This window comes from Pelobates fuscus, chromosome 6 (genome assembly GCF_036172605.1).
Source record: "Pelobates fuscus isolate aPelFus1 chromosome 6, aPelFus1.pri, whole genome shotgun sequence".
NCBI classification, from domain to species: Eukaryota; Metazoa; Chordata; class Amphibia; order Anura; family Pelobatidae; genus Pelobates; species Pelobates fuscus.
Genome location: NC_086322.1, coordinates 112,245,163 through 112,272,810, shown reverse-complemented (window position 1 = coordinate 112,272,810; position 27,648 = coordinate 112,245,163). Strand labels below are relative to the sequence as shown.

At 41.3% G+C, this 27,648-nt stretch overlaps 1 protein-coding gene across 1 annotated transcript in view; it reads left to right on the top strand.

The window, feature by feature from the left end:
- Positions 1 to 6,332: 6,332 nt before the first annotated feature.
- Positions 6,333 to 27,648, top strand: part of CEP44 (centrosomal protein 44) — a 63,696-nt gene continuing 42,380 nt past the window's right edge. Inside the window, exons 1-4 of the mRNA XM_063458163.1 lie at positions 6,333 to 6,506; positions 19,114 to 19,246; positions 23,168 to 23,315; positions 26,273 to 26,419. Coding sequence (XP_063314233.1) covers positions 19,158 to 19,246; positions 23,168 to 23,315; positions 26,273 to 26,419 — 384 coding nt within the window. The 5' untranslated portion in view covers positions 6,333 to 6,506; positions 19,114 to 19,157. The remainder of the gene's footprint in view (positions 6,507 to 19,113; positions 19,247 to 23,167; positions 23,316 to 26,272; positions 26,420 to 27,648) is intronic.

The following is a 27,648-nucleotide window of genomic DNA, read 5'->3' as shown; positions in this document are numbered from 1 at the left end:
TGTTGTGAGCACTGTTAAAAACAGTCTCCAGAGAGCCTCTTCTACACCAGACCTGTGGAGCCAGACTGAGCCCATCATCAGCCTCTTGTCCTCATCTGGTGGTAAGTAGGCAATCCAATATATTATTAGTGGCACTAATCTCTAATTTACCTCACATTAAATGGATACTATAGTCACCAGAAGCACTACAGCATAATGTAGTGGTTCTGGTGTCTATAGCCTGTGCCTGTAGGCTTTTTAATGTAAACACACTGTCTTTTCAGATAAGACACTTTGTGAAGACTGGCGTTGGCCCATATGGCAGAGCATTTGGGCGGGGCATTGTGATGTCACATGGTGGGCTGGACATATGGGGGGACGGCAAAAAAATTTTTGCCTAGGGAGGCAAAAATCCTTGCACCGGCCCTGCGTACTGCTGAATACAGACAGACTGTTGAATGCACACACAGAGACTGCTGAATACACACAGAGACAGCTGAATACACATCTGTTGTGCCTAATCATTAAATTCATGAGGTGCCAATATCAAAAAGCAATTATAAATTACCCTAAGGTTTTTAAAAGATATTAATGTGCACCAAAACCCTATTCGGGATGAGTGAATTGAGTATTTGAGAAAGGGAAAGACACTGACACAGCGGCGTACATACCGCGGTCGCAGGGGTCACAGCTGAGACCGGGCCCGCCACTCTAGGGGGCCCGGCCGCCCTGCGGACCCCTGTGACCGGGTATCTGCCGCCATCATCTTCTGCGGCCCCGGCCTACGCGGCAAACCACCGGGGCCGCCGTCCAAGGGGTCCATCAGGTGTCCCATGCTGTCAGGGCCACCCAATGGATTTGGATTGTCAGGGGGCCCGGTCAGCGCTGGGCGCTTTAACAGTGCGACCGGGGCCCCTTTGATGACATCACAAGCTGGGAGGAAGTAACCGCATGTCACTCCTCCCAGCTAACACTGAGAGCCGCGCGGGAGGAAGCAGAGGGAGTCAGAGTGGGAATTCTGACTCCCATCCACCTGAGCCACCACTGTACCCCAGGGAAAGTCACCCCCCTGAACCGTATGTATGTATGTGTGTCTGTCCGTATGTGTGTATGTGTGCCTGTCTGTTTTTTTATGTATGTGTCTTGTGTGTGTGTGTGTGTCTGTAAGTGTGTGTGTGTGTCTGTATGTGTGCCTGTCTGTCTGTATGTGTGTGTGTGTGTGTGTCTGTATGTGTGCCTGTCTGTTTGCATGTATGTGTCTGTGTGCCTGTATGTGTGCCTGTCTGTTTGTATGTATGTGTCTGTGTGTGTGTGTGTGTCTCTATGTATGTGTGTGTGTGTGTCTGTCAGTGGGGAATAGGGAGGGGGGGCCCACGGATAATTTTCGTACCGAGGCCCCATGGTTTGTGTGTACGACACTGCACTGACACCAAGTACTTGTATAAACTTTATTGATTAACAGAGACTTAATTAGTAAGTAATCATCCAGCTTAAGGAAACAGCTTAATTACCTGTACTATATCTGAACTTTCATTGTACAATTTATGCTTATCCACTATATGAATAAAGTACTTTTTATATGAAAAAAAAAATTTCTGGTGTGCTTGGGTTTCCTTTTATCACATTTTGAAATCCCCTGGCAGATTTCAAAATGAAGGAGGGGAGTGGGCATTAGGACTATGTGCTTCAGCAATGGCCTGCTTAAGGTGACAGGCTGTCAGTCAGTCTGACCACCCTTTTTAGGGGCAGGCCTGCACCCCTGAACAGAGCCTGCTCTCTTCCCTGCCTATTTCTGTCCTGGAAGGTGAGCAGTGAAGATTGGCATGTATGAATGATGCACTCACACTGTAGTGCGAGTGTAAACTGTCTGGGGACAGTTCCCTGGTCAAATCGGGATGGATGTCAGGCCTGAAACATTTGACAAATTAATTTTGGGGAGCCATGGCTCCTGATTAGTGATGTCCCGAACGGTTCGCTGGCGAATAGTTCCTGGCGAACAAAGCTTGTTCGCGTTCGCCACGGATGACGAACATATTCGATGTTCTGTCCGCACCCTTTTCGTCATCATTGAGTAAACTTTGACCCTGTACCTCACAGTCAGCAGACACATTCCAGCTAATCAGCAGCAGACCCTCCCTCCCAGACCCTCCCACCTCCTAGACAGCATACAATTTAGATTCATTCTGAAGCTGCATTCTTTTTTCATTTTTTGTGTTTATTATACATTATCCTCCATAGCCAGTAACCTGTGTTTATTATACATTATACCCCATAGCCAGTAACCTGTGTTTATTATACATTATCCCCCCATAGCCAGTAACCTGTGTTTATTATACATTATCCCCCATCGCCAGTAACCTGTGTTTATTATACATTATCCCCCATAGCCAGTAACCTGTGTTTATTATACATTATCACCCCACAACAAGTAACCTGTGTTTATTATACATTATCCTCCCCATAGCCAGTAACCTGTGTTTATTATACATTATCCCCCATAGTCATTTATCGTTGGACCTAGGCAGCATGATGTCTTAGGCCGGCCCAGAGACTGAGTGAGTGAGTGAATAATATAATATATATGTTCAGAAACATATTAGTAATATATATATAAATCGGGTTCATGCAAAAAGGGTGAAAAGGTATTAAAGAAAAACACACTTATTGCATCAAATTTACAAAGCCAAACTTTTAAAAGCTTTCCTCATTTCTTTCTCGGGATGAGGAATATATTGGTTGTAGACTGAGGATTTCCATCTGCCCAATCTTTTAATAATATGCACTGGAGTGTCAATGTTGAAGGAGACCAAAGCTGCCCCTATTCTAAATAAAAGACCCAAGACATGGATACAACCCAATCTTAGGAGTAGTGTTCTGGTGTAACAGTAGTGTACATTTAAAAAAATAATACAGGGGGCTTGTTGTCACCTTTCGGGGACCCTTGGTGTTGTACGTGGCTGGGTGGAGGAAGAGACCTTCAATGACATCAGTGAGGACAAGGAACGGGACATGGCTAGCTTGGTATCCAACCTTGTGCAAATGGGGAGTTTGTGGTTGTGTGAATGGACTGTTTGCGGTTGTTTGCGGTGCGTTAAACGGGGATTTTGGTCTGTCACTGTGAAGCGGGCGTAACCCTTACACTACCTGATCGATACAACATCATACCTGAATGGATTAGGTGTGAATGGATTTAGGAATGTTAGGTGATTTATGCCCTTTATGCATTAAAACCAGACTCTGCATCAACTATGTAATTTGCCATGGGAGTTTTGCCATGGATCCCCCTCCGGCATGCCACAGTCCAGGTGTTAGTCCCCTTGAAACAACTTTTCCATCACTATTGTGGCCAGAAAGAGTCCTTGTGGGTTTTAAAATTCACCTGCCCATTGACGTCTATGGCGGTTCGCCCGTTCGCGAACATTTGCGGAAGTTCGCGTTCGCCATTCGCGAACGGAAAATGTTATGTTCATTACATCACTACTGCTGATGCTTGTAGTGTTCCTTTTCATTATTGTTACTTTCAATAGGTCAGCGGTGGGACTACCACGTCAGCGTGGCTGCACCTGGGACTGCCTGCAGATGGGTCCCATACACTTAGGGTAACCACAATAAGCATTTGTTCTCAGGGGCCCAGTCATGTGCTGCAGCACTTTAACAGCGCAACCAGGCCCCTCTAACCTCGGCAGCCAAATTATGGGAGGTAGTGAGTGCAGGTACTAATTCATGCCTGCATTTAAGCAGCAACACTACATACAAACGAACGCCTAAAGAAAAAACTACATACAAGTACACCACTGCTTTCAAAAGGCAAGAGTACATAAAAACACATAACTGCATTCAAATGCCAAAAGCATACACAAATGCACCCCTACATTCACACACTCATACTCCATACAAAAACAAGATTACATTCAAACACACAAACACTGCTAAATATAACTCTGCAAGGATGGGCAAGTGGTGGATACCGGGTGACAAAGCATTGTGGAACTTGTACAATGCTGTGGATCTACCTTTTGGCCACCCTTGCGGTAGGAGGGGCCCAAAAGATTCTTGCGCCAGGGACCTCACTATGTTAGTTTGGCTACTGGTACAATATTTGAGAACAGAATGAGTAAATCCTCTTACACAGCTTAATTAAAGTTTATTGAAACAGTTCCAGTAATACATATTCACAATCTAAAGATACGCTGTAATTGTTCATTAAAGCAGGGATTTTTTTTTTTTTTAACACCAGTCTACTGTAGCTACCATCCACTGCACTCCAGCCTCCGCACCCCAAGAGGGTGCAGTGGATGGTAGCTACAGTTGACTGGTGTTATGATAAAGGTACTATAAAATAAAGTAGTGTAGTACAGGTAGTTTGTAAAATAAAAAAGAGGACACACTCTTCAAACATAAAGCATTTAATAAGCTAAAGTGCTTTACGGGTCTGGAGTGTCCCTTTAACTATCACTGTCTGGGGACTTTGCATAATTAGCAAATACACCTGACAGAGACACTGCATGCCAGGAGGGGCTGGCAAAGGTGGGTTTTTCTTATTTGAACCTGTCACTCGCGTGCATTGCTATCCTATTCCGGATGGTCCTCTTCTGCTCCAGGAGCTGATGAAATACAGAAGAAAAGGTACACTATAGTCACCAGAACTACAGCCTAATGTAGTTGTTTTGGTGTCTACAGCCTGTCCCTGCAAGCTTTTGAATTTAAACACTGCCTTTACAGAGAAAAGGCAGTGTTTACAGTACTGCCTAGGAGCACTACTGGTGGCAGTCAGCCGGATGGCCTCTAGAAGTACTGTGGTGGAATCTCGGTAAAAATAAATTTAGTAGGCCGAGATTACCACGTGGCATGTGTACGTGCATATGCTGACGTATCGATCAGTTGGTTGCACGAGGCAAGATACGATCAGTAGTGTACGGAGCATGTGCAAGAATACAGGATATAGTATTCCCCTCCTCCATTGTGCTGGACAGGCCATGCGGTCAAGCAGGAAGTTAATTCTTATTTGTATTGAATGGTCAAGAGAATGTGCGGGTGGAGCTTAATATGGGAGGAGTTATGTGCCTATATAAGGAGCCTGCACTATTGTCCGGGGCTCAGAACTTGCTGTATTTTGGTGACATTAGTCCCTCTGAGTCCCAATCGGTGATCCAATAAAGAATCTCTTCCTTCCTGAAGAAACCTGTGTCCATCTCTCTGTGCTTGGCTTCCGTCAGTTTCTCCGGTATCAGTACTTCCTGGGTCAGTGCTGCACTGGCTTTCAGCATCTCCACGCTCTGCATTGGCAGCAATTGAGCCCAAGCATAACCTTCCCCAAAAAAGTATACAGTCATTTAGAAGACTCGTTTTCCTGGCACTATAGCGTCTTTAGGTCCTTCAGCTTAATGAAGTGGTCTGGGTGCCAGGTCCCTCTAGGAGTATGTTTTCCTGGCACTATAGTGGTCCTTTAACCCTGCAGCTGAACTGCTATGTTTACACTGCAGGGTTAATCCAGCCTCTAGTGGCTGTCTCACTGACAGCCACTAGAGTCCGCTTCCGCAATTCTCACTGTGAAAATCACACTTGATGATGCTGGGCGTCCATAGGAAAGCATTGAGTAATGCTTTCCTATGGGTGTTTTTAATGCGCGTGCGGCTCTTGCCGCGTATGCGCATTCGGCTCCGGGAGCCAACGTTGGAGGGGGAGGAGAGGTCACCAGCACCGAGGGAGCCTAGCGCTGGATAAAGATAAGTGGCTGACGGGGTTTTAACCCCCTTAGGCCCAGCGGGTGGGGGGACCTAATGACCCTATACTGCCAGGGAAACGAGTTTGTTTACCTGGCACTATAGTGTTCCTTTAATTTAAAAGGATAAAACAAAATAAAAATACACACACATATGACGACTGTCCGGCTGGGTTTGTTTGTGATATTTCTGGTCTCGAAGTGAGTAATAAGAACAAACATTATCTCAGGTGGCTCCTTTACAGGAGCCATGTTTGTGGAGCTAACCCAGTAGCCTTGAACGAGTTTGGAGTCGACGTGCACATAGCGGTCGCGGAAGAGCTGCCCTGCACCGTCGGAGACACTGGCAGAAAGAGTGACAGGTGACGTCACCAGCGCCCGGAGCTGGCCTGGCACAGTTCAAAGCAGCGGTAACGTCAGTCACGTTTCTCACCCTTACAAATACAAACGCCGGCTAGCGGCTTATATACAGTTTTGATACATGTTATGTGACTTGGCAAAAGCCCCATCTCTACAGCCGGTGTTTAGATGACAATGTCTAGGACGGGGTAGTCGAGCTGAATGACAGAACGTATGTTGTCGGAGGCGCGCACGTCCGTGGTGTCGTTGGGGGCGCGCGCTCGCGGGTTTGTGAGAGCGGTCTATCTTCGTGGGAATGGCGGGAGGTTTAATTTCTGTGTAGGCTGAGTAAGAGGGCAGAGGACAAATTGCCTGTTATGACTCGCAGAGTGTGAGTGCTGTGTGCCCAGGAGTCCATCTATGAGCTGACTGGAGGGATAGTGCAGGTCTTCACTCATTACAGCTGGTAAGGAAATACACTGTATATTGGGAGAGTCACTGTATAGAGATACATTGTACATGGAGCCAGTTAGTGCAGTGAGTACAGTAATAAACACACACAGAATAACGTTTGGCAGTCCTACTGTTATGGGCTACAACTCTCACAGTCCTTTATCTCTCTCATCATGTGTATGTTTGCAGTACGTGTGCATGCCTTTTAGTGGTTAGAAAGCTGGATGCATAAAGGTAAAATATAATCTAATATAGCAAGGTTGTACTGGTAATGTTATAAATATTTGCGATAATCGCATAGTACTGTTACAATCTTAGTAAAATGCAACAAAAGATTCACAGGTACAGGAAAATTAGTGTGGACAACTATGGACAACCTCATTCTGCCAGAAAAGGTAAGAGGTAGCTTGGGCTGCCATAGAAACCACTGTTTAAAGGGATCCCCCACTGCCATATATAAAAAAATATGAATAAATATCACTGCTTAGTGAATATACTCCCATATTAAACCATGCAAGCATTTAATTATTAAATATTTTTATTTAGCGTGTATACGAAGACTGCTTGCAAAAGCTGCAGTTCTCTTGTCTGCAGCCTTTTCAATCCCACACCTGTTTCTCGCCCAGAGTGTTTGTGTCTGTCCAATTGCAGTCTTCCCAAAGCCGTTGGAGGAGAAGTCTTTGCAAGGCAGATGCTCTGGGCAATTGCATGCCTCTTGAGTTTAGCATCACTGAGCTAAACAAACCAGGAAGTAACAGGGGTAGTTGACAGCCAATGAGGTGTAACAAGGTTAATTTATGAAAGTGACAATTTCTATTTAAATGTACACTTTTTGTAAAATAAAAAAAAGGACACACTCTTCAGACGTAAAGCATTTAATAATAAGTGCTTTATGGGTTTGGAGTGTCCCTTTAACTTTTACTGTCTGGGGACTTTGCATAATTTGCAAATCCACCTGACCGAGACATTGCATGCCAGGAGGGGCAGGCAAAGGTGGGATTTCTTATTTGAATCAGTCCCTTGTGTGTGTGTTGCTATCCTCTTCCAGGTTGTCCTTTTCTGCTCAAGAAACCGATGTCACTGTTGTGCTCTCGAGAATGTGTGAGAGATAACATTAAGATCTAAGGAAGAGACAGCGGCAGGGCCGGATTGGTGATACAAAGCAGACCTGGAAAAAAATTCTATGCCAGCCCCATAAGTCATTGCGCCACGTATTGTCACATGTAATACGTACGGCTATGTCTTGCCACCCCTGATGATTGAGTCATATATAAATACATATTATATATGTGTGCGTGTGTGTGTGTGTGTGAGCTTGTCTGTAGTAAGCTTGTGCGTGTCAAAGCTTGTCTGTAGTAAGCTTGTGCGTGTCAAAGCTTGTCTGTAGTAAGCTTGTGCGTGTCAGAGCTTGTCTGTGCGCCGTCCTGCTGGGGGGTGCCCACTGGGAATTTCCTGGTGGGCTCACCCCGTCTTGGGCCGCAGCGCTGGGCTTGCGGCTCTAGAGCCACCCCCCTGCTCAGCACCGGACCGCTCCTCCAGGCACCCGAAGGTGGGGGCGCCCAGAAGAGCCCTGTAACAGTATGGCAGAGCAGGCACCTTCTTACCTTGATGACCGGTGCCTGCTCTGCCATAAAATCCTGGTGACCGGAGGAGAGGGGGGAAGGAGAAGGCGGCGAGGGAGGCTGTTCTTGCAGCCTCTCACTCCTCCCTCACGCGCCCTCTGTAATGCCGTGAGCCGGAATATGACGTCATTCCGGCCCCGGCATACTAAACGGCAGGCGGGAGGAGTGAGGAGCTGCCCCCCATTGGATCCTAGGGAGGTGAGTGTTTAAGTGTTTGTCAGTGAGTGTGTGAGTATGTCTGTCAGTGAGTGTGTGTATGTCAGTGTTAATAGGTCCCCCCCACCCTCTGGGTCCCACTCCCGCCGGTGTAGGAAGGGGTTAAACACTTGCCTTTCTCCAGCGCCGGGCTCTGTTGGCGCTGGGGGACTCTCCTCCTTCTTCTGACGTCATCGGTTGAACGCGCATTCAGTCAGTCCGTAGGAAAGCATTTCATTTCTCAATGCTTTCCTATGGACGCTGGCGTCTTCTCACTGTGAAAATCACAGTGTGAAGCGCGGAAGTGCCTCTAGCGACTGTCAATGAGACAGTCACTAGACGCTGGATTAACCCAAATGTAAACATGTTTATAGCAGGCAGGGTTAATCCTAGATGGACCTGGCGCATATAGTGGTCCTTTAAGACTCAATGTATCTCCTGGAAATACATGTAGTGCTGTGGAAAACCACTATACAAAATAGCTATGGACAGATAGATATATCGCAGGATCTAGTGATCAAATAATAAATTGTTGCCTAATAAGCTCTTACATATCAAAGGTATAAAACAGGTCAGAGTGTCATGTGTTGGTGTAGTCAGTTGGCCCCTGACGAAGGTGCATCTTATATAGCACCGAAACAGGCATTGGGCATTTTTTTTTTCATCCTGGGTTATGGGCACTTTTTTGTTCTAGTATGATACTATAAAACATTTCTATTCTTTTTGCTCCTATGTCTGTCTATTTAGTTTACCAGGGAGAGAGGCTTTCTAATTTTAAATTGCCAGCTTTTTTTTTTTTTTATATAACAGACTATTGATTTCTTACTGCCTACTCTCTACTCTAACTTATATTTGGACAGCATTTATTCTCTGAAGATTTACTAGACTCATTTATGATATTGGATCTAGATCCATATACTTTTTGCTATATCCCATTAGTCACTACTTATGAATCTTTTTTTCTGGTACCCCATGACAGCCGCGTGAGCCCACACAGTACCGCGACAGACGCTCGCGTGCCGAGACAGGCGCGCGCACAGCGAGAGACGCAGACACGCGTGCACCGCGACAGGCGCGCGTGCACCGCGACAGGCGCGCGTGCACCGCGACAGGCGCGCGTGCACCGCGACAGGCGCGCGTGCACCGCGACAGGCGCGCGTGCACCGCGACAGGCGCGCGTGCACCGCGACAGGCGCGCGTGCCAACCCTGACCGGCGCGCGTGCCAACCCTGACCGGCGCGCGTGCCAACCCTGACCGGCGCGCGTGCCAACCCTGACCGGCGCGCGTGCCAACCCTGACCGGCGCACGGATCGCAACAGGCGCGCGTACCGCAGTAATATTTGTGGTGAGCGAAGTCTCCCGAGTATAACAGCACCCCCCCCTCCCCCACCATGTACAGGTTTTATAGTGTTTTTGAAAGTTACAGGGTCAAATATAAGGCTTGCTTTTCCATTTTTCACATTGAAATTTGCCAGATTGGTTATGTTGCCTTTGAGAGCATATGGTAGCCCAGGAATGAGAATTACCCCCATGATGGCATACCATTTGCAAAAGAAGACAACCCAAGGTATTGCAAATAGGGTATGTTCAGTTATTTTTAATAGCCACTTAGTCACAAACAGTGGCCAAAGTTAGCGTTCAGAATAGTTTTTTTGCATTTTTAACACACAAATATAAATGCTAACTTTGGCCGGTGTTTGTGACTAAGTGGCTACTAAAAAAAGACTGGACATACCCCATATTGAATACCCTGGGTTGTCTACTTTAAAAAAAAATGTACATGTGAGGTGTGATTCAGAAATTTGCCTTTTTAAAAATAATAAAGGCATTGTGGACTGCCGTCTGCATTATATATATGCCCACTTTTTTATACTGTGCCCTGGTTTTGCGCATGATTAAATACGGCTGCATTAGTTGATCGGACAGATCAACTTCCCCCCATATACCAATTATATTGCTGCATGCAGACTGGCACCCGTTTATATTCCTCTCTGCCACGAACTGCGACCCTGCGAGTGTTTTCCCCATGGATGGTAGTTAGGATGAAAACCTCCTTTTTATCGCGGTACTTGAGTGCCAGCAGTTCATTCTGGCAGAGAGCTGCTGTTTCCCCCTTTTTTTATTTTTTTTTCCGCTAGAGCCTTTGGGAAACCTGTGCGACTCTTCCTTATAGTGCCACAGGCCACGGTCTCAAAACAGTACAGCATTTGTAAGAGTGGGATGCTGTTATAAAAGTTATCAATGTATAAGTGATAACTGTAGTTAAGTAAGGGCATTATTAAGTCCCAGACAATTTTCCCACTTGTCCCTATTGTATCTGGGCAACCTGGGGGATCAAGGTGGCTATCCCTTCCTTCGTATACACTGAAGGTGTATACATAGCCACTGCCACTTTCACATAATTTATAAAATTTGATCCCATACCGGGATCTTTTGGATGGGATGTATTGTCTAAATCCCAGTCTTCCCTTATATTTCATGAGGGACTCATCAATTGAAATTTTTTTTTTGGGGGTGTAAATAGTGGCAAATTTTTCATTCAAGTGGGAAATTAGAGGGCGTATTTTATAAAGAAGGTCATACTGCGGATTATCTTTTGGGGGGCACTTCATATTGTCATTAAAATGCATAAAACGCAGTATGTCCTCATATCTCTCCCTATGCATTGTCTGGAAAAAAAATGGGGGTATTAAAAATAGGATTTTTAGTACAATACATTGTAATTGTGGGCTTTTTAACTATCCCCATTAACATTGTCAGTGCCCAGAATTGTTTAATTTCTGGCACACTGGTTGGGTACCATCTCTCTGTCCTGGCGATTCGGGAGTCTTGGTTGCATGCAAGATATTGCTCCGCATACAGATTCGTCTGGGTAACTACCTCCCCAAAAATATCATCCCCCAAAAACAGCTCCATACAATCCAGCGCATTATAGCCAGACAGGTCAGCCTGTATGCCAGGATTGGCAGTGAACACTGGGATGTCTGGCGAAAAATGATTAGGGGGTACCCAGTCATCTGCGCCATGTTGAACATTAAGGGAATCAGCGATTTCCCCTGATGTTCCTGCAGTATCTGGCACATAGTCCCTGTCCCCTGCGTCACTCCCTGCGTCACTCTCTGAGGCAGTGTCGGTCGCCTCTGAGTCGGCTGCTAACAGGGCATAAGCCTCCTCTGCGCTATACTTTCGCAACATTGTTAATCCAGTTAACACAGCTAAGAAAACTTTAACTAAAACTTAATTTTTTATTTTATTTTTACCCCTAACTAAATTCCCCAATTACCACTAAATGCCACCCACCCAACTAACTAAATCACAAATTAATAAAATTGAACCCCTTAGGGTTACAAAAAAAAATAAAAATGTAACCCTTAAGTGTAAAAAAAAAATTAGATCACAGTAAAGTACTGTGACCTGTATATTGATCAAGCAGCATGAAAAGGGTTAATTTTTTTTAAATAAAGGGGAAAGGGATTAGGAACCTTTAATAGATATTCACTATTCTTCTGGGACACAATGTTGCAACGATCCGCGTCTCTCCACTTCACAAACCCACAAGAGGTGGAGGGAGGCGGATCAGATATCCCAGCAGTATTGTGACCACTGTGACGGGCTGTCACAGCGATCACATGTGCTGGGACATCGCAATTTGCTGTTGCTGGTCTGCCCCTGACTCGGAGGCACCCAGCAACAGCGCTAACCCCGCGATCGCCGGCACTGCGGCGATTGTGGGGTTAATTTTACCGCGTGACGGACGAGGTCCGTCACGCGTCGTTAATGGGATCCCCAGGATGACTGACCTCGTCCGTCACCCGTCCTGAATGGGTTAAAACGGTGTCCAATTGCTAAGGCTAGCAATGAAGTCTGAAACACAATGCCCGGCTGTGCTCATTTGCAATTCAAACTGAGAAATCTTGGATAGTTGTGGAAATATGATTTCTTGGATATTATATATTTTATGAACGAGACGTGGTAGGCAGTCTAGAAGTATTGATATTTGTGTGTTTGTAATAATTAAAAATAAAAATGTAAACATATGGATTCTGTTCTCTTGGACTGAGTAAGTGATGTAAAGTACTAAGCCAACAGTGAGATTAATGGAAATTCTTTTGTGAGATTTTGGATTCTTTCCTGTACTTTGCTTCTGAGATGATATATTATATAATAAAATGGAACATATTAATTAACCAAAGTGCAGAGGGAACAGAATCATTTAGCAAAAGGCTTAAACATACCAATGTAAAGTCAAGTGAACTAACCAACAGGTAATTTTAAGTAAAAATCAAATATATCCTGTGTAACTATACTATCAACTCGCTATGTTCTCTTCAAAGAACTGACATTCTTGCATTTTTATTATTACATTAAAGGGACTCTATAGTCACCAAAACAACTTTAGCTTAATGAAGCCATTTTTTTTATATCGATCATGCCCCTGAAGTTTCATTGTTCAATCATCTGCCATTTAGGAGTTAAATAACTTTTTGTTTCTGTTCATGCAGCACTAGCCACACCTCACCTGGCTGTGTGTGAAGCAGAATGCATGAAAACACACTGGTTTTATTTTCAATTAGATGTAACTTTTAAAAGGTTTGATCTCACAGGATGCCTTTGTTACCCCCATGACACAGGGTATAGACTTCATTAGAAAACATCCACATTCAGACCAAGACCCCCCCACCCGCAGTTAAAGCATAGACCTTATGATACAAATAGGTCTGTTTAGGCTCTTTATCCGAGTCTATGGCATGGAGCCCTGACTAATAGACCAAAATGTGTCCCCTACAATGGGGTAGCTTCAAATGACAAGACCTTACTTAAAGGGACACTACAGTCTCCAGAACATCTACAGCTCAATGTATCAGCATCCCTGTCCGGTTATCCAGACATGACATCACTTCTAGGTGGCACTGTGATGCAGCCACCTGTGGGGAACTAGAGGAGAGCATGGTCTCTGCTGACCGTAGGAGCAGGCCATTAGTTTACATGATATTATTGCAGGTTAAGACTAATGGTACCCCCTTGCACAGAAATTGGGAGATAGTTTTATGATGCATTTAAAATAGTGCAGTAAAGTGGAGATTAAGAGAAATAAAGCTGATGGCGAGCAGGAAAGAAGGTAATGGAGAGTACCACGAGGATAAGAAAGTGATCACAATTAGTTTAAAAAGGAGAGAGAAATGTGCATGGAGGAAAACAAATTCTTATCCTATTATGGTCTAGATGCCTCCAGACACCCAGTTCTGATATTTGCATTATTCCATACAACATGGCTATGATGTTTTCTTTCAAATAGTTTTTATTGAAAAGTTTTTTACATTTTTTATAATAAATGTTCAATAAAAAATTGAAACACAAACCCCTCCCAAAACTGGGGCATAATGATATCGTAGGATTAAACGGGAAACGGAAATATAGTAATAATATGAGAATGATTTATCATGGTGCAACATAACTTTGAATGTCATAAACTGAATATGACATCTTAAATATCGATACCTGGTCAGGTGGGGTCACATATGTAAGTTATATTTTTGACGTGGCAGGTGGGCATACCCTCTCATGGCCATTGGAGGTAACTAAAAACCTCCATTTGTTTAAAAATACATAGGGTGTGGAAAGAGCTCATGTAACTTTTTTTTTTTCTTTGTTTTTTTACTATATGTATTTTGGCTGATGTGTATGTACTATGGTCATTGCTGCCGCCCAGGAGTAATGGGAGTTTGAGCGCAGGACTAGTTTCTTTGTATTTGTATTCACTTTGGATCACACAGCTTGGATACAATGCTGCTGCCCGTCCCATGTGCTCCCTATTAAGGGTTAATAAGCATGTAGGGATGTATATAAAAAATACCCCTTTCTATCTCATTAGAGATATCTTTGCCAGAAGCTCAAGGAAGCAAGGTAAATGGTTAGCGTTAGGACCCACCTAAGAGGTCTGCAGGTGGGCATACCCTCTCATGGCTATTGGAGTTAACTAAAAAAAACTCCATGTGTTTAAAAATACATAGGGATGTAGAAAGAGCGCAGGTAACTTTTTTTTTTAAGTTATATTTTTTTGTCTGACATTTTTCCCAAACAAATATCCCATTCATATTATAGAAATTTGCGTGTATCAGATAGTGGTCTAAGTTTGATTTCACATCTCATATTATCAAACAATAGATTAAGAAATTTCTCGGACAAAAGGTGATTTCCAATGTCTTGGAAGATCCATAGTAGCAGAGATAAAAAGATGTCCTAATATGATCCGTTTATGGTTTGGTAAATTACAAGAAATGTTCCTAAACAGGCAGAGTTCAGGAGTTAAAGTTATTACGGAGTCATCGATAGTTTTAATTAAAAGATGGAATGTCCCAATAAGATTGCAATTTTGGGCATGTCCAAAACTTATGGTGTAAGGAACCCACATGGCTGCACTCCCTCCAACACGTATTGGTAAGTGACAGTTGTAGCTTAAAAAGCCTAGAGGAAGGAATGTACAATCTATGGAGAATCTTATAGTAAGATTCCAAATGCGATAAACATTAAGTGATACCCTTCAAGACCAATGCAAACTCTGACCATTCAGTGGGTTCAAATTCCCTTTCCCACTTGATCATCAATTCAAACTTTTTATTCACCATTCCAGCTAACAAATTATAGCAAACAGAAATCCTGTTTCCGAGCAGAATCTGAAAAATATATTTTTTCAAAGAGAGATATGGCCAATTTACAGTTAGTCAGATCCTGTCCGGAATGGCCACATCTATCCATTATGGAATCATTCAATCATACATTATTTCATCCGATTTGTCTAGGTCATATGTATTTTTCAGTTGAGAAAAAGAAAGGATATTAGAAACAAATAAATGTTCTATGTGTGTGATAGAGTGAGATGACCCGTAATTTACGTTAATATCGGAAACCTCTATCTTTAACATTGATGTATGCTCTAGACCAGGGGTTCCCCATTAATTTTTGCTGTGGAACCCTTTGGCATAATTCGCTAACAACGTGGAACCACACATGTTTTTTTGGCAATTTGAAATTTGAATCCAGGTGTTTTTGTATGTAATGTTTGTGTTTGCATGTTGTGTTGGTGTTTTGATTGCTGTGATGTATGCACATATACGTGTTTGCTGGGATGGTGTTTAATTGCACATATGATTGCTGTATGTATGCCACGTACATACATACACAAACAAATTAAAACACACACATATAAAAAGATTGACACATACACACACATTCATATACACAGACGTAAAGATCCACACATTGAAACACACACACTGGCACATACATAAACCTTGACACACGCACACACTCACTGACAAGCTGTCACGGTGCCTGATCGGCACCTCAGTGTGACCACACCAGATCAGAGCGGTCAAACTATCACGATGTGACAGCATGTGATCGGTGTGGTTACACTAAAGGAAGGAGAGGTTACTCATCTTACCTCCAGAGCCTCTCCCTCTGTGCAGTCCTTAATACAGCAGCCGGGTCCAGCGTTAGGAAGGACGCCGGACGCTGCAAGGCGGCACTATTTAATAATAGCGCCCACTAGTGACATGAACGTTCAGCGTCACGTTTTCGCCATGCACACACGTTCTGGGTCATGGGGCCCAAATCAGCCAATAGCAGGGTTTACTGGTTTATTTAAACCCAAACCTGCAGTTGTTCAGTGCCCTGTCGTGGTTTCCATCTTGTCGGTTATCCGAGAGCGCGTTCCTGATTCTGTTTATTGGTTTTTGATCTTGGCGTGGCTTGACTTCCTGTATTTCTGGTATCCCTGATCCTTTGGCTTTGTTCTTACCGTATTTGTTCTTTTCTGTATTCCTGACCTCTGCTCATGACTGTTTATTCTATTACGTTAATTCCGGCCATTCTAAGGCCCGGTAATACGTTGTTACTGCTTGTCTTTGTTACGTGTTTTACTTAATTCTGCGTGTTGGCCCACTGGTTCATCCTGACACAAGCACACATATACACTCACTGAGAAGCACGCATACACACTCAGTGACTCTTAGCTGCTTGGCTGAGCAACTGACGTTCGGTCCCTGGTGTCCAGTGAGGCTGCTGGGCTGAGCGGCTAGCATGCAGTCCCTGGGGTCCAGTGGGGCTGCTGGGCTGAACATCACTTGTGCACCTCTTAGTGATGCCGGGGCCGGAGTGACGTCATATTCCGGCTCCGGCATCACTGCGGAGCGCGCAGGGAGCTGAGCAGGGTGCTCCCTCGCCGCCCACCTCAATTATCAGCGGCAGCCGACCGGACCAAATCGCGGCAGCAATTTTGTTTGCCGAAATTACGGCGGAACACCAATTGGGAAACGCTGTTCTAGACCATAATGAGGAGGTCTAATTTTCCTAAAAATAGTATCCCAAGCTTTAATTGTGGGGTCTTCGAGGTGAAGGCAGCCGTTGAAAGCATTCCGAGTCAAGATTAAATTTATAGGCAGCAACCGCGTTGGCGTGGAAGTATTGAATAACATTTGGTAAACCCATACCTCCACTAATCCAGGACTTTTGTAGTATAGCAAATTTAATTTGCCTTGGTTTTTTTTATTCCAGATGAACGTCAGAAGGGCAGAATGAACCTTTCCTAAAAATGACAGTGGAATCTTGGGCGAGATTGCTCTAATAAAATATTAAATTACATTCATTTTAATCTAATTTAGTCTACCTATCCAGGAGATTTCAAAATCACACCAACCTCTCCAATTCTTTCCTAAATGCGGTCCAAAACTTACCCAAGTTACAATCGTGCATCTTAGACAGGCTCTTGCATAGATTAATACCTAAATAAGAAATGTAAGTCAAAGTTGAAGTTGTTCTTTTAAGTGTTCAATTTGTACCATGGGACAAAGAAAGCAAGGGCTTGAGTTTTAGTAGTGTTTAGCTTATAATAGGATATTTCGCTGAATTCCTGCAGGATTGACATTAGAGACATCGGATTTCTCAAAGACAGCATGTCATCTGCATAGAGACCAGTCGTATGTTCTTTACACAGAACTGTAATAGCTTCTATCTCTGTACAGTTGCGTATCATTTCAGCCAAGGGTTCCATTGCCAGGACGAAAAGGAGTGGTGAAAACGGGCAGCCTTGTCTGGTCCCATTCGACAATGCTAAACTATCAGAAAGAAATCCTGTAGTAGGGACCTTTTGACGTTGGAGAACAATAAAGCCCAAACACTGCTCTGATGAAGGGTACTGGGAAACTAAATCGTGACACAACCTCCCTTAAAAAGTCCGAAAGGATTCTATCAAATGCCTTCTCTGCATCTAAAGAGGAGCAGTAAAGGCGTTAACTTAATTTTGTGAATCAAATCGATCTATCTCCTTGTAGTGTCCAGGGTCTGACGGTTTAAGACAAATTTCACCTGGTCTGAGAGACAATATTGTTGAGTAAATGTTTAATGGCAATTATTTTTGAATAAATGGTAATGCAATTTACACATTGTAATAGCTTGTATTATTTTCCAGTTTGAATATCCATATAGAGCTACGTTAATGTATGTTTACAATGTTAGCGCAGTGTTTCTTTGCAATATCCAGTATATATAATACATGGAGTGAAGGTCCAGTTGATTTTAGGTTTATATAGCTTGTTTCATTCCTGCAGAGTTCTTTTTATATTGTTAATTACATTTTTTTTTTTTGCAAATTTGGAATTGTTATATTTCATCTTGAGGGTTTCAGATGCAGGTCTCCACCATCTGCAAACCTTCTTTACAAAAAATTAAATAAATGTGAAGGCCTTCTTGGGCCTAGGCCTGAAAAATTTAAAAGCATTATTGCTCCTAAGAACATTTTTTGTGACCATCCTCACATATCACTCTGTGTGAAGGTCTTAATATGGGAGAATCATTCTGTGGTTGGGAATTCCATGAGCTGACATATTTATTATAGTTTACACAGTGAGGAAAAAATACTTTGGCACACTGATGGTCGAATCACTATTATTTAACTGTGAAAAGTGATCTTATGCTGCTTTCCAATATGTGTAGCTTATGTGGATATGTGAAAATGTTTGGGTGGCTGAAATGTCAAATCGTTGCACACACTTAAAACACGAATGCAGTGCTTTACCAGTATCTGTACACAATTACTAAATTTGATGCACTGATGAGGAAGTAAAACTATTTGCAGTTTTTATTGTAATAGTAATGTTCTTAAATGTTCGAGTCCTTTCCAAAATATCTGAAAATAAATCTTAAATTGTATTTTGCACTGATTATAATTTTTTTTTTGTAATTCTTTATTTATAAGTTCAAAATGTAATTTCATATTTCGTGTACATAGAAAAATATACATCAACATTTCATCAACATTTGGATGTATTTGTAGCGGTTAACATTTGCCAGGGTATATTGAATTAGAACATGTCGTTTACATGTAAACTTTAGTTTGCTGGGCTCTTGCTGCGGTGGACAAAAGTGAGTAAGGAGCAGATTCCTTTGTATGCCATCTGATGGTAAGTTCCATCTTGAACTGTTTTTTTTTTTTTTTTTATGGTTATAGTTTAGAGGACAAAAGAGTGGGGTAGTAGGGGTGTAGGGAGAGGGTAAAGGAAGAGGGTTAAGGGGGAGGAGGAGTAAGGGTATCAGAGGCCTATGGTGCAAAGTAATGACGTTAGCGCTATGTAGTGGCTTGGGAAACCCGGGCGCATCCCCCTGCTAGTTACCTATGTGTTGTCGCACCTTTCCATGAATTCCTCTTATGGCTGCCACACCCTGTTATAGGAGGTGTAAGTATTACGCACCTGTTCTGTCCGTTTATGAACTTATTATTTAAATGTTTTTCTTTTTCCTTGTAGATCGCAGTTGAACTTTTTTACCTGTACACTGAAATAAGAAAGTTATGGCAACAGGAGATGTGAAAGGTGGCATCCGAAAGTTAGAACACAGATTAAGACTAATTAATTATCCACGGGATGTTGACTATGCAGGGTAAGTTGAATGTGTATATGTTGCATTTGTTTAAGTAGAACTTTTATCTTGAAGAATCTTTATGAAAAAAATGCCTAATTGTTGTCTTGGAATTTCACTGAACCACACTCAAGTTATGCTTAAAAAGACACGATACACACCAACACATAAGCTTAATGAAGTGGTTTTGCTGTATATGTCATGCCCCTGCATTGTCACTGTTATATTTTCTGCCATGTAGAAGTTACACTTTGTTCATGTAGTCCTAGCCTCATCTCCCATTGCTGAGACTCACACAGCCTTCTTACATACATACCTTTTTAGCTTCTCTTATTGCACAGTGTGTTCAATTTACAATTTCTTGCCTCCTGCTCTACTAATTGCCTGCTAGAGCCTGCAACTGCCTCCTGTGTGAATACATTTCAATTAACCCCTTAACGCCGTTACGACGTACCATGCCGTCCCGCATTAAATGGGCTTTAAAGCCGTTGCGACGGCATGGTATGTCGTAACGGCTTAAGCCCCCCGGAGGAGAGGTGTACTCACCTCCACCGCGATCCTCTTCTGGGGGGCTGCCTGAGAGCCCAGGCAGCCCCCCTCCGGCAAATGAGGCCCCCGGGGGCCATGTGATCGCTCTCAAAGAGCGATCACATTGCCCCCTATAGCTGGCTATGGATCTGCCAGCAGGGGGACTGTCTAAAATATCAGACAGTCCCCCTTCTGGTAGAAAAGTAAAAATAAATAAATAAAACATGTGTAAAAATAAATTAAAAAAAAATAAATATATATATATATATGTATATGTGTGTGTGTAACGTCATACAAAGTGTATTTTAATATTAATATAAGTATATATATATATTAATATTAAAATACACTTAGAATGACGTTACATATATATAATATGTATATATATTATATATAAATACGTATAATTAAAATAATAAATAAATAAAATTAAAATATTGAAACAAAATTTAATATAAATTATATATGCATTTTTAATTTCATTCTAACTGTATTTTGTTATTAATATATATATATATATATATATATATATATATATATATATGTGTGTAACAAAATACACTTAGAATGACAATCTATATATATCTATCTATATATAAAATACAAATAACCGCATATATATATATATATATATATATATATATATATATATATTTATTTACATAAAAGATTACATTAGTATACACGTAGAATTTAAATACCTATAAATGCATATATAATAAAATTCTACGCGTATATTGAAATAATCTTTTAACGTAATTATGTGATTTGATTAATTAAAATTTGATTGACATGCCTGACAACACAGGGAGAAAGTGCAGAGAATTTAATTTGCAAGCACTATATTTGACCCTGTAACTCTCCAAGACACCATAAAACCTGTACATAGGGGGTACTGTTTTACTCGGGAGACTTCGCTGAACTCAAATATTAGTGTTTCAAACTGGTAAATTGTATTACAACGATGATATTTTAAGTAAAAGTGACGTTTTTCGCATTTTTTTACAAGTGAACGGCACTTTTATGGTCTATATTATTGTTGTAATATGTTTTACTGTTTTAAAACACTAATATTTGTGTTTAGTGAAGTCTCCCGAGAATAACAGTACCCCCCATGTACAGGTTTTATGGTGTTTTGGAAAGATAGTCACATATAAGGCTTGCATTTCATTTTTTTCACATTGAAATTCCCCAGGTTGGTTATGTTGCCTTTGAGAGCGTATGGTAGCCCAGGAATGAGAATTACCCCCATGATGGCATACCATTTGCAAAAGTAGACAACCCGAGGTATTGCAAGTGGGGTATGCCCAGTCTTTCTTAGTAGCCACTTAGTCACAAACAATGGGCAAATATTCGTTTTTTTTGCTTTTTTCACACAAAAACAAATATGAACGCTAACTTTGGCCAGTGTTTGTGACTAAGTGGCTACTAAAAAAGACTAAACATACCCCACTTTTAATACCTTAGCTTGTCTACTTTTTCAAATGCTATGTCATTATGGGGGTAATTCTCATTCCTGGCTACCACACCGTCTCAAAGGTAACATTACTAATCTGGAAAATTTCAATTTGAAAATGGAATATTCTATATTTGACCCTGTAACTTTCCAAAACAACATAAAACCTGTTAATGGGGGGTACTTTTGTACTCGTGACACATCGCTGATTACAAATATGTGCATTTTTTTGCTGCATAATGTCTGCCATTTAGGAGTTAAATAAAATTTTATTTCTGTTCTCTCAGCCATACCTTTCCTGGCTGTGACTGACAGCCTGCATGAAAAAAAAAATTCTACCTCCTGCTCTGCAAATTAAAATGTAATCACACACAGGAGGCTCATGCAAGGTCTAGAAGGCTGTTAAATTAAACAGAATGTGTAATAAAGGAAGTATAAACATTAGATCTCTCTTTACAGGAAGTGTTTAGGAAAGCTGTGTAAATCACATGCAGGAAGGTGTGACTAGGGCTGTAAAAACAAAAAAGAAAAAAAGAAATTGAACTGCTAAATGGCAGAGATTTGATCAGTGAGGCTGCATGATCTATACAGCAAAACAAGCTAAAGTTATTTTGGTGCCTATAGTGTCCCTTTTCAAGTGGTCAACTATTTAACCCCAAAGTGTTCTCAATGGCACCTATCCTTCTGGTCCCTTGTCCTTTTTCCTTAGGTCTTGGCTTCAATGCAGATGTCCTTAACAGGATGCCTGTTATAGACTGAAACCACCATCTGAGGCTCTCAGTGTGTCAATGGCCTTTAAAAAGCATAATGACTCATTGAGACAAAGTATTTACGGAGCCTGGAGTATCCTATAATGGCTACATTAAACTGTAACTGCCTCAAGTTTTAAATCCGTGACAACATGGCAAAATCTTTTTGTGTTGATCTATATATAGATATATAATATGTTATACTTATTTCCCTTTCTTTCTTTGTCATGTTGATTTTTCTCAGTAGCATTTCTTTAAAGCGGTAAGATCTATTACCTCTTCTGGTGACCCTTTTAGGCACTGCGCATTTGCTGTGTGGAGAAATATTTGAAGTTGTTTATGGCAGATGCATCTCATTTGGCTGGAAGAGCGAAAGTACAGCTGTTTTTTTTTGTCTAAATATAGCATACGACTAATGCAGGTTTTTCATTTGTATCATTGTTTATGAATACTGTACTGACACAAGGTGGATGTAGAACATTTTTAAAAGCTAGCGGTTGTCTTTGTAAAGAATGTAGAGTGCATTACTTGGTTTTAATCCCAGTCGGGGAACTATTCTATAATGGAAGCTTGGGCTTTTTGCAGTTAAATTGACTTGTCTATCTTGTAACACTTACATTTTATGTCAGTTGACAAGTCACTCATTTGAATATTGGGCACATAGCATTCTGGTGATGTTTTACCTGAGGTAAAAAGATGTCTGTGGCTTTGAATGTATTTATCCTGATGTAAATGTATTTACCATGATCTACACGAGTTGATTATTCAATTAAAGTAAATCCTGAAACACCCATCTTATACAATGGTAATTATGTATAATATTGAAAATCAGGCTTCATAGAGTTAAGCTGTCTCATAGTATGCTGATTACTTATTAATAGGCAATTTGCATGTGTTTCACTCTTCCTTAAACAAATCAATTAGTCTGTCATAGAATGAACCCCTTTAATTCATTTTTAAACTAATCAATCAATCTAAAAATGAAGAATTGAAAGTGTTATGCCATGTGACTCATTTTGTTTAAGGAAGAGTGCAACAAATAGTCATGTCTAGTAATTGAGTAGATCCAGAATGTTATGACCTTCCTTGTAATCAACCATTTAAAATTGTAATCGCTATCTTTTGCAGTACATTCCCCTGGACTTTCCATTTTGTCACTCAATTCACTGCGTTGTATTCATTTTCTTTCATTTTTTTTATTGTTTAAAGGTTAATGAAAGGAGATCCTGCTGCCTCACTGCCAATACTCAGTTTCACATTCACATGCTATTCAACATATATTGCTGAGATTCTGGTGTCAATGGATATAGAGCTAACAGCAAAGAGTGACTTGAGGTTTATTGACTCTGTTTATAAGGTAAAATGAATCTGTAAATAGTTGATTATTTTTAAACACCATTGATTTGTAATTACCAGCTCAATTTCTAAGGGAAATTGTTCCTAAAGATATAAATTTAAATGATTTCATGCACTCAGCAGGTATTCTTACTTCATTTTTGTAATTTAAGTTCTACTATGCATTAAGTAGTTTACATTTGTTTAAAAATAATACGTCATTGGACGTGCACGCTCAAGGAAGGGCTGAGAGTGGAATCCCTCACGCCATCTTAAGAACACAAAGATGGTTCTGTGTGGGAAGACCCAGCAGGAAGGCTAAAATTCAACTAGATGTTAGAATTTTCTATAGAATAAGCTATAAATGTGTAAAGCTTGATTGAGGAGTTTGTACATGTTTATGTTAAAGGGGCACTCTAAGCACCCCAACAACTCTGCATTTATTTATTTTATTTATTATTGGTATTTATAAAGCTCCAACAAAATTGCATTATTGCAAAGGTCACAGTACAGATCCTTTACTGTCCCTCTGGACAGAATGGTTTAAAACTGCAGCGATTTGTAACAAATCATTAGTTTTAAAACTGTCCTTTGTATCATTGGCAAGGAGTTTTTTTTTTTTATTTTTATATCCTCCTTTGCATTCTTTCTCCATCCCACGTGTGTGTGTGTGGCGCACTCATAACTTGAATGGACTTATCTTCTATGGCTTAGAACAGAGCCGCAGCCGTGGCTTCACAAATCTCTTGAAATATGCACTTTTATGAATTGGAATAAGGACATGCAGTTAATCGCTAAAGCAATTCAGCCAGTTGAAGTACTTTAGGCGACTGGAGTGTAGAGATGAGCCGTTATTCAACATATTACAGCTTTGTAATTATGGATATTGTCGATAACTTACCTCTCCCAGTCACTGCACACCATCCTTTTCATCTGGAAACTTCGGCCGCCCGCCAATGAGGCACCACACTGAGGCATCATGTTTCCCCTCCCTGTGAGTCCTCCATGCTGAGCTCAGCTGCACGCAGGGAGATTAGACAGTACATAATATGGTAGGAGTGTGACTGTTGTCAGCATGTTCAGTTAATGCCAGATTTGTTTAGAAATTGTGTTGCCCTTCAAGGAAAAGGACAAGGGCCCTTCAGCACAGAAATAGTATTTCCAAGTGCCAGTCCTGCTGCTTTTCTTTTTGCTCGACTAATGTGGAAGCCTGTACAGCTTATAAATTATATCTACGATTACTTGGAATTGGTAGACAGTGACATGTTGATACTGGCTGCCCATCTCTACTTGAGAGCATACTACCGCATTGCCTGAGCACCAGAGGAAAGGCATTCGAAAATGGTTTAATACTGTAAGGTAAGACAGAGCCATGGGACGCTAACCACTTTATTGAGATTAAGTGGTTATAGTACTTGTATGATTTAGAAAAAAGTATTCAAGAAGCATTATAAAGTCAAATTTAAAATAAAAACAAAATGTAATCTTGCCCTTCTAACTAGACTAATGGTTAATTCATTGTTTAAAGTTGCCTCATTCAAGAAATATGTGATAATTGAAAGTTCAGGTCATTACATTTCTCTGTCAAGTGCGAGGCTATAAATAAACTAACTTTATCTTTTCAAAATATAAAGTACATTTAAAAAAACTGAAGCCATTACCTGTAAGGGTTATTCTCAAAGTCGTGAAACTGATGTTCAAGAAGACCAGTTACAAGTTTACTTTAAGCTGAGAAAGACAAATATTCTTATTTTACACTTACTTTAGGAAGTCACATTGCCATCTGAAATATCTTGCAAAGCAGGCAGGAAACATTAAAATACCATAACAATATCCAAAATGTAACCAGTGAGACAAGTAGTTATATCTAGATGATACTTACTGTATATACTCGAGTATAAGCCGACCCGAATATAAGCCAAGGCCCCTAATTTTACCCCAAAAAACTGGGAAAACTTATTGAGTCGAGTATAAGACTAGGGTGGGAAATGCAGCAGCTACTGGTAAATTTCTAAATAAAATTAGATCCTAAAAAAAATATATTAATTGAATATCTATTTACAGTGTGTGTGTGTGTGTGTGTGTGATGCAGAGCCTTGGTGGGCATTTTTATTATTATTTTTTTAAATTATTATTTTTTTTTTTATTAGTAATTATTATTTTTTTATTACATTTTTATATATTTTTTCGTCCCCCCCTCCCTGCTTGATACATAGCAGAGAGGGGGACTCTCATTCCCTGGTGATCTAGTGGCGTGTGCGGTGTAGGAGGGGGGATGGCAGAGAGTTTACTTACCTCTCCTGCAGCTCCTGTCAACTCCCTCCTCCTCCGCGCCGGTCCGGTCAGCTCCCTCTGCAAGTCCCAGTGTAAGTCTCGCGGCCGCACTATGACCCCGCGGCTCTCGCGAGACTTCCTGGGAGCTGACAGGGGAGCTGACCGGACCAGCGCGGAGGAGAAGGGAGCTGACAGGAGCTGCAGGAGAGGTAAGAGCTTCCTGCCAGCCCCCCTCCTACACAGCCCCCAGTCTGTATTATGGCAATGTAAATTGCCATAATACAGACATTGACTTGAGTATAAGTCGAGTTGGGGTTTTTCAGCACAAAAAATGTGCCGAAAAACTCGACTTATACTCGAGTATATACGGTATTATATGAGACTCTCTTGTATATAACCATGTTAAGATAGAGATCAGTTATACTTGTGACATTTACAGGGTCTTGTGATTTAGACATAATTTTAGGTAGAGAGATTGACGATCAACATCCTTTAGGATGTATAACAATAGGGAGTCGGTTTACAAACGTTTTTAATGAAAATAGACAACTTACAACTTCTGGTATATGACTATATCCATTGAGAATTTGAATCGAACACAACTCAATGTACTGGAAAGAAGATACAACTATTCTTTACACATTGCTGTGAATCATGGTAATTGTAAATTACTATTACTTTTTAATTTTTTTTTCCCTTCTCCAGGTTCTACGTGATGTGTTTAATTATAAACCAATATTAACAAAGCAGCAGTTCCTTCAGTGTGCATATTCTGAACGTAAGATACACATAGTATGTGATATTATTGACTGTGTTATGAAGAAGCACAAAGAATTAGTGAAACAAAACAAGGTATTAAACAATATATTATTTTGGTTCTTTATTAAATTACAATGTGTATGTTACCAAGGGAATTCAAATCGCTTTAGTTGGGGGGAAGCCACTACTTACAGTTACAGCGTATATTTTGTTATAGGTGAATTGATATTTTCAAAGATGGCAATGTAACATGAACTTTATTAACAATTTTTTTGTGGAACCTTCAGATATCTTTTATGGTTGTCATATTTTATCATCTAATTATGTATTTTTCCTGACATATGGTGGCAGTACAATAGGGGATGTACTCTTCCCTCGGGACAAGCATCTGAAATAAAAAAATGAACATAAAAAGTTCCTCCCCTGACCAGGTATAAGAGACCCCATCAGCCCTAGGACCTCCAGTTCTCTTTCTTGTTCCAACAGGAACGGACGGCATCTGGAATATGGATGGTTAGGCACATGGGTTGCTGCCAGTGGAATCCAGTCTGATAGCCTCCCGGGTGGAGAGCTGAATGGCCAGGAAAACATCCTGCAGTCTTACGGAGCAGGTATGTAAGCCTGCTTTTATGCCGCGTGCGGTCACCGGCCAAGCAGGGAGGCGGTCTCTTGTGACAGCAAATCACTGTCCGTGTGAGACGTATGCGCACAGCGGTGGAACGCACGCCCGGGTGGTTATGCGTTCCACCGGAGTTCCGACCACGCTATCGCGCATGCGCGGTCGGAACACCCCGAAATGGCGCCAGTTTCGAATGGATTTTGCCTATTTATACTGTGCAGATCTTCCTGTCCGCATGGATGCTAGGCAGTGAAGTTCTCCCGTGTCACCAGCCCCCCCACACGTGTCAGAGGTTTTAGAGGTATGATCCTTTAGGTTTCTAATCTTTAAAACACTCTGTTTTTATTTGTTTAAACTACAAATTTGGTTTATTTGATTGTGTATTGCAGATATGTCTAGTCATGTTTCTACTGACAATATGGATAAAGACAAAGTTCCTACTCCTGCTTCTAAAAAAGCCAGTTCCAAGACTAAACATCTCTGTTGTAGTGAATGCTCCACTCCTTTACCAGATGGGTTTAAAGGGAAAATCTGTAATATTTGCTCTTCTTTGACGCAAGCAACAAGAAATCCTTTTTGTCTTGGTTTCAGGATAATTTGGCCCAGACTTTTGAGTCTTTTAAAGAACCAGCTCACACTTCTCCTATAAAAGCTACTAAACAAAAAGCTAAAAGGAAGAGATCACCGTCTAGTTCAGAACTCT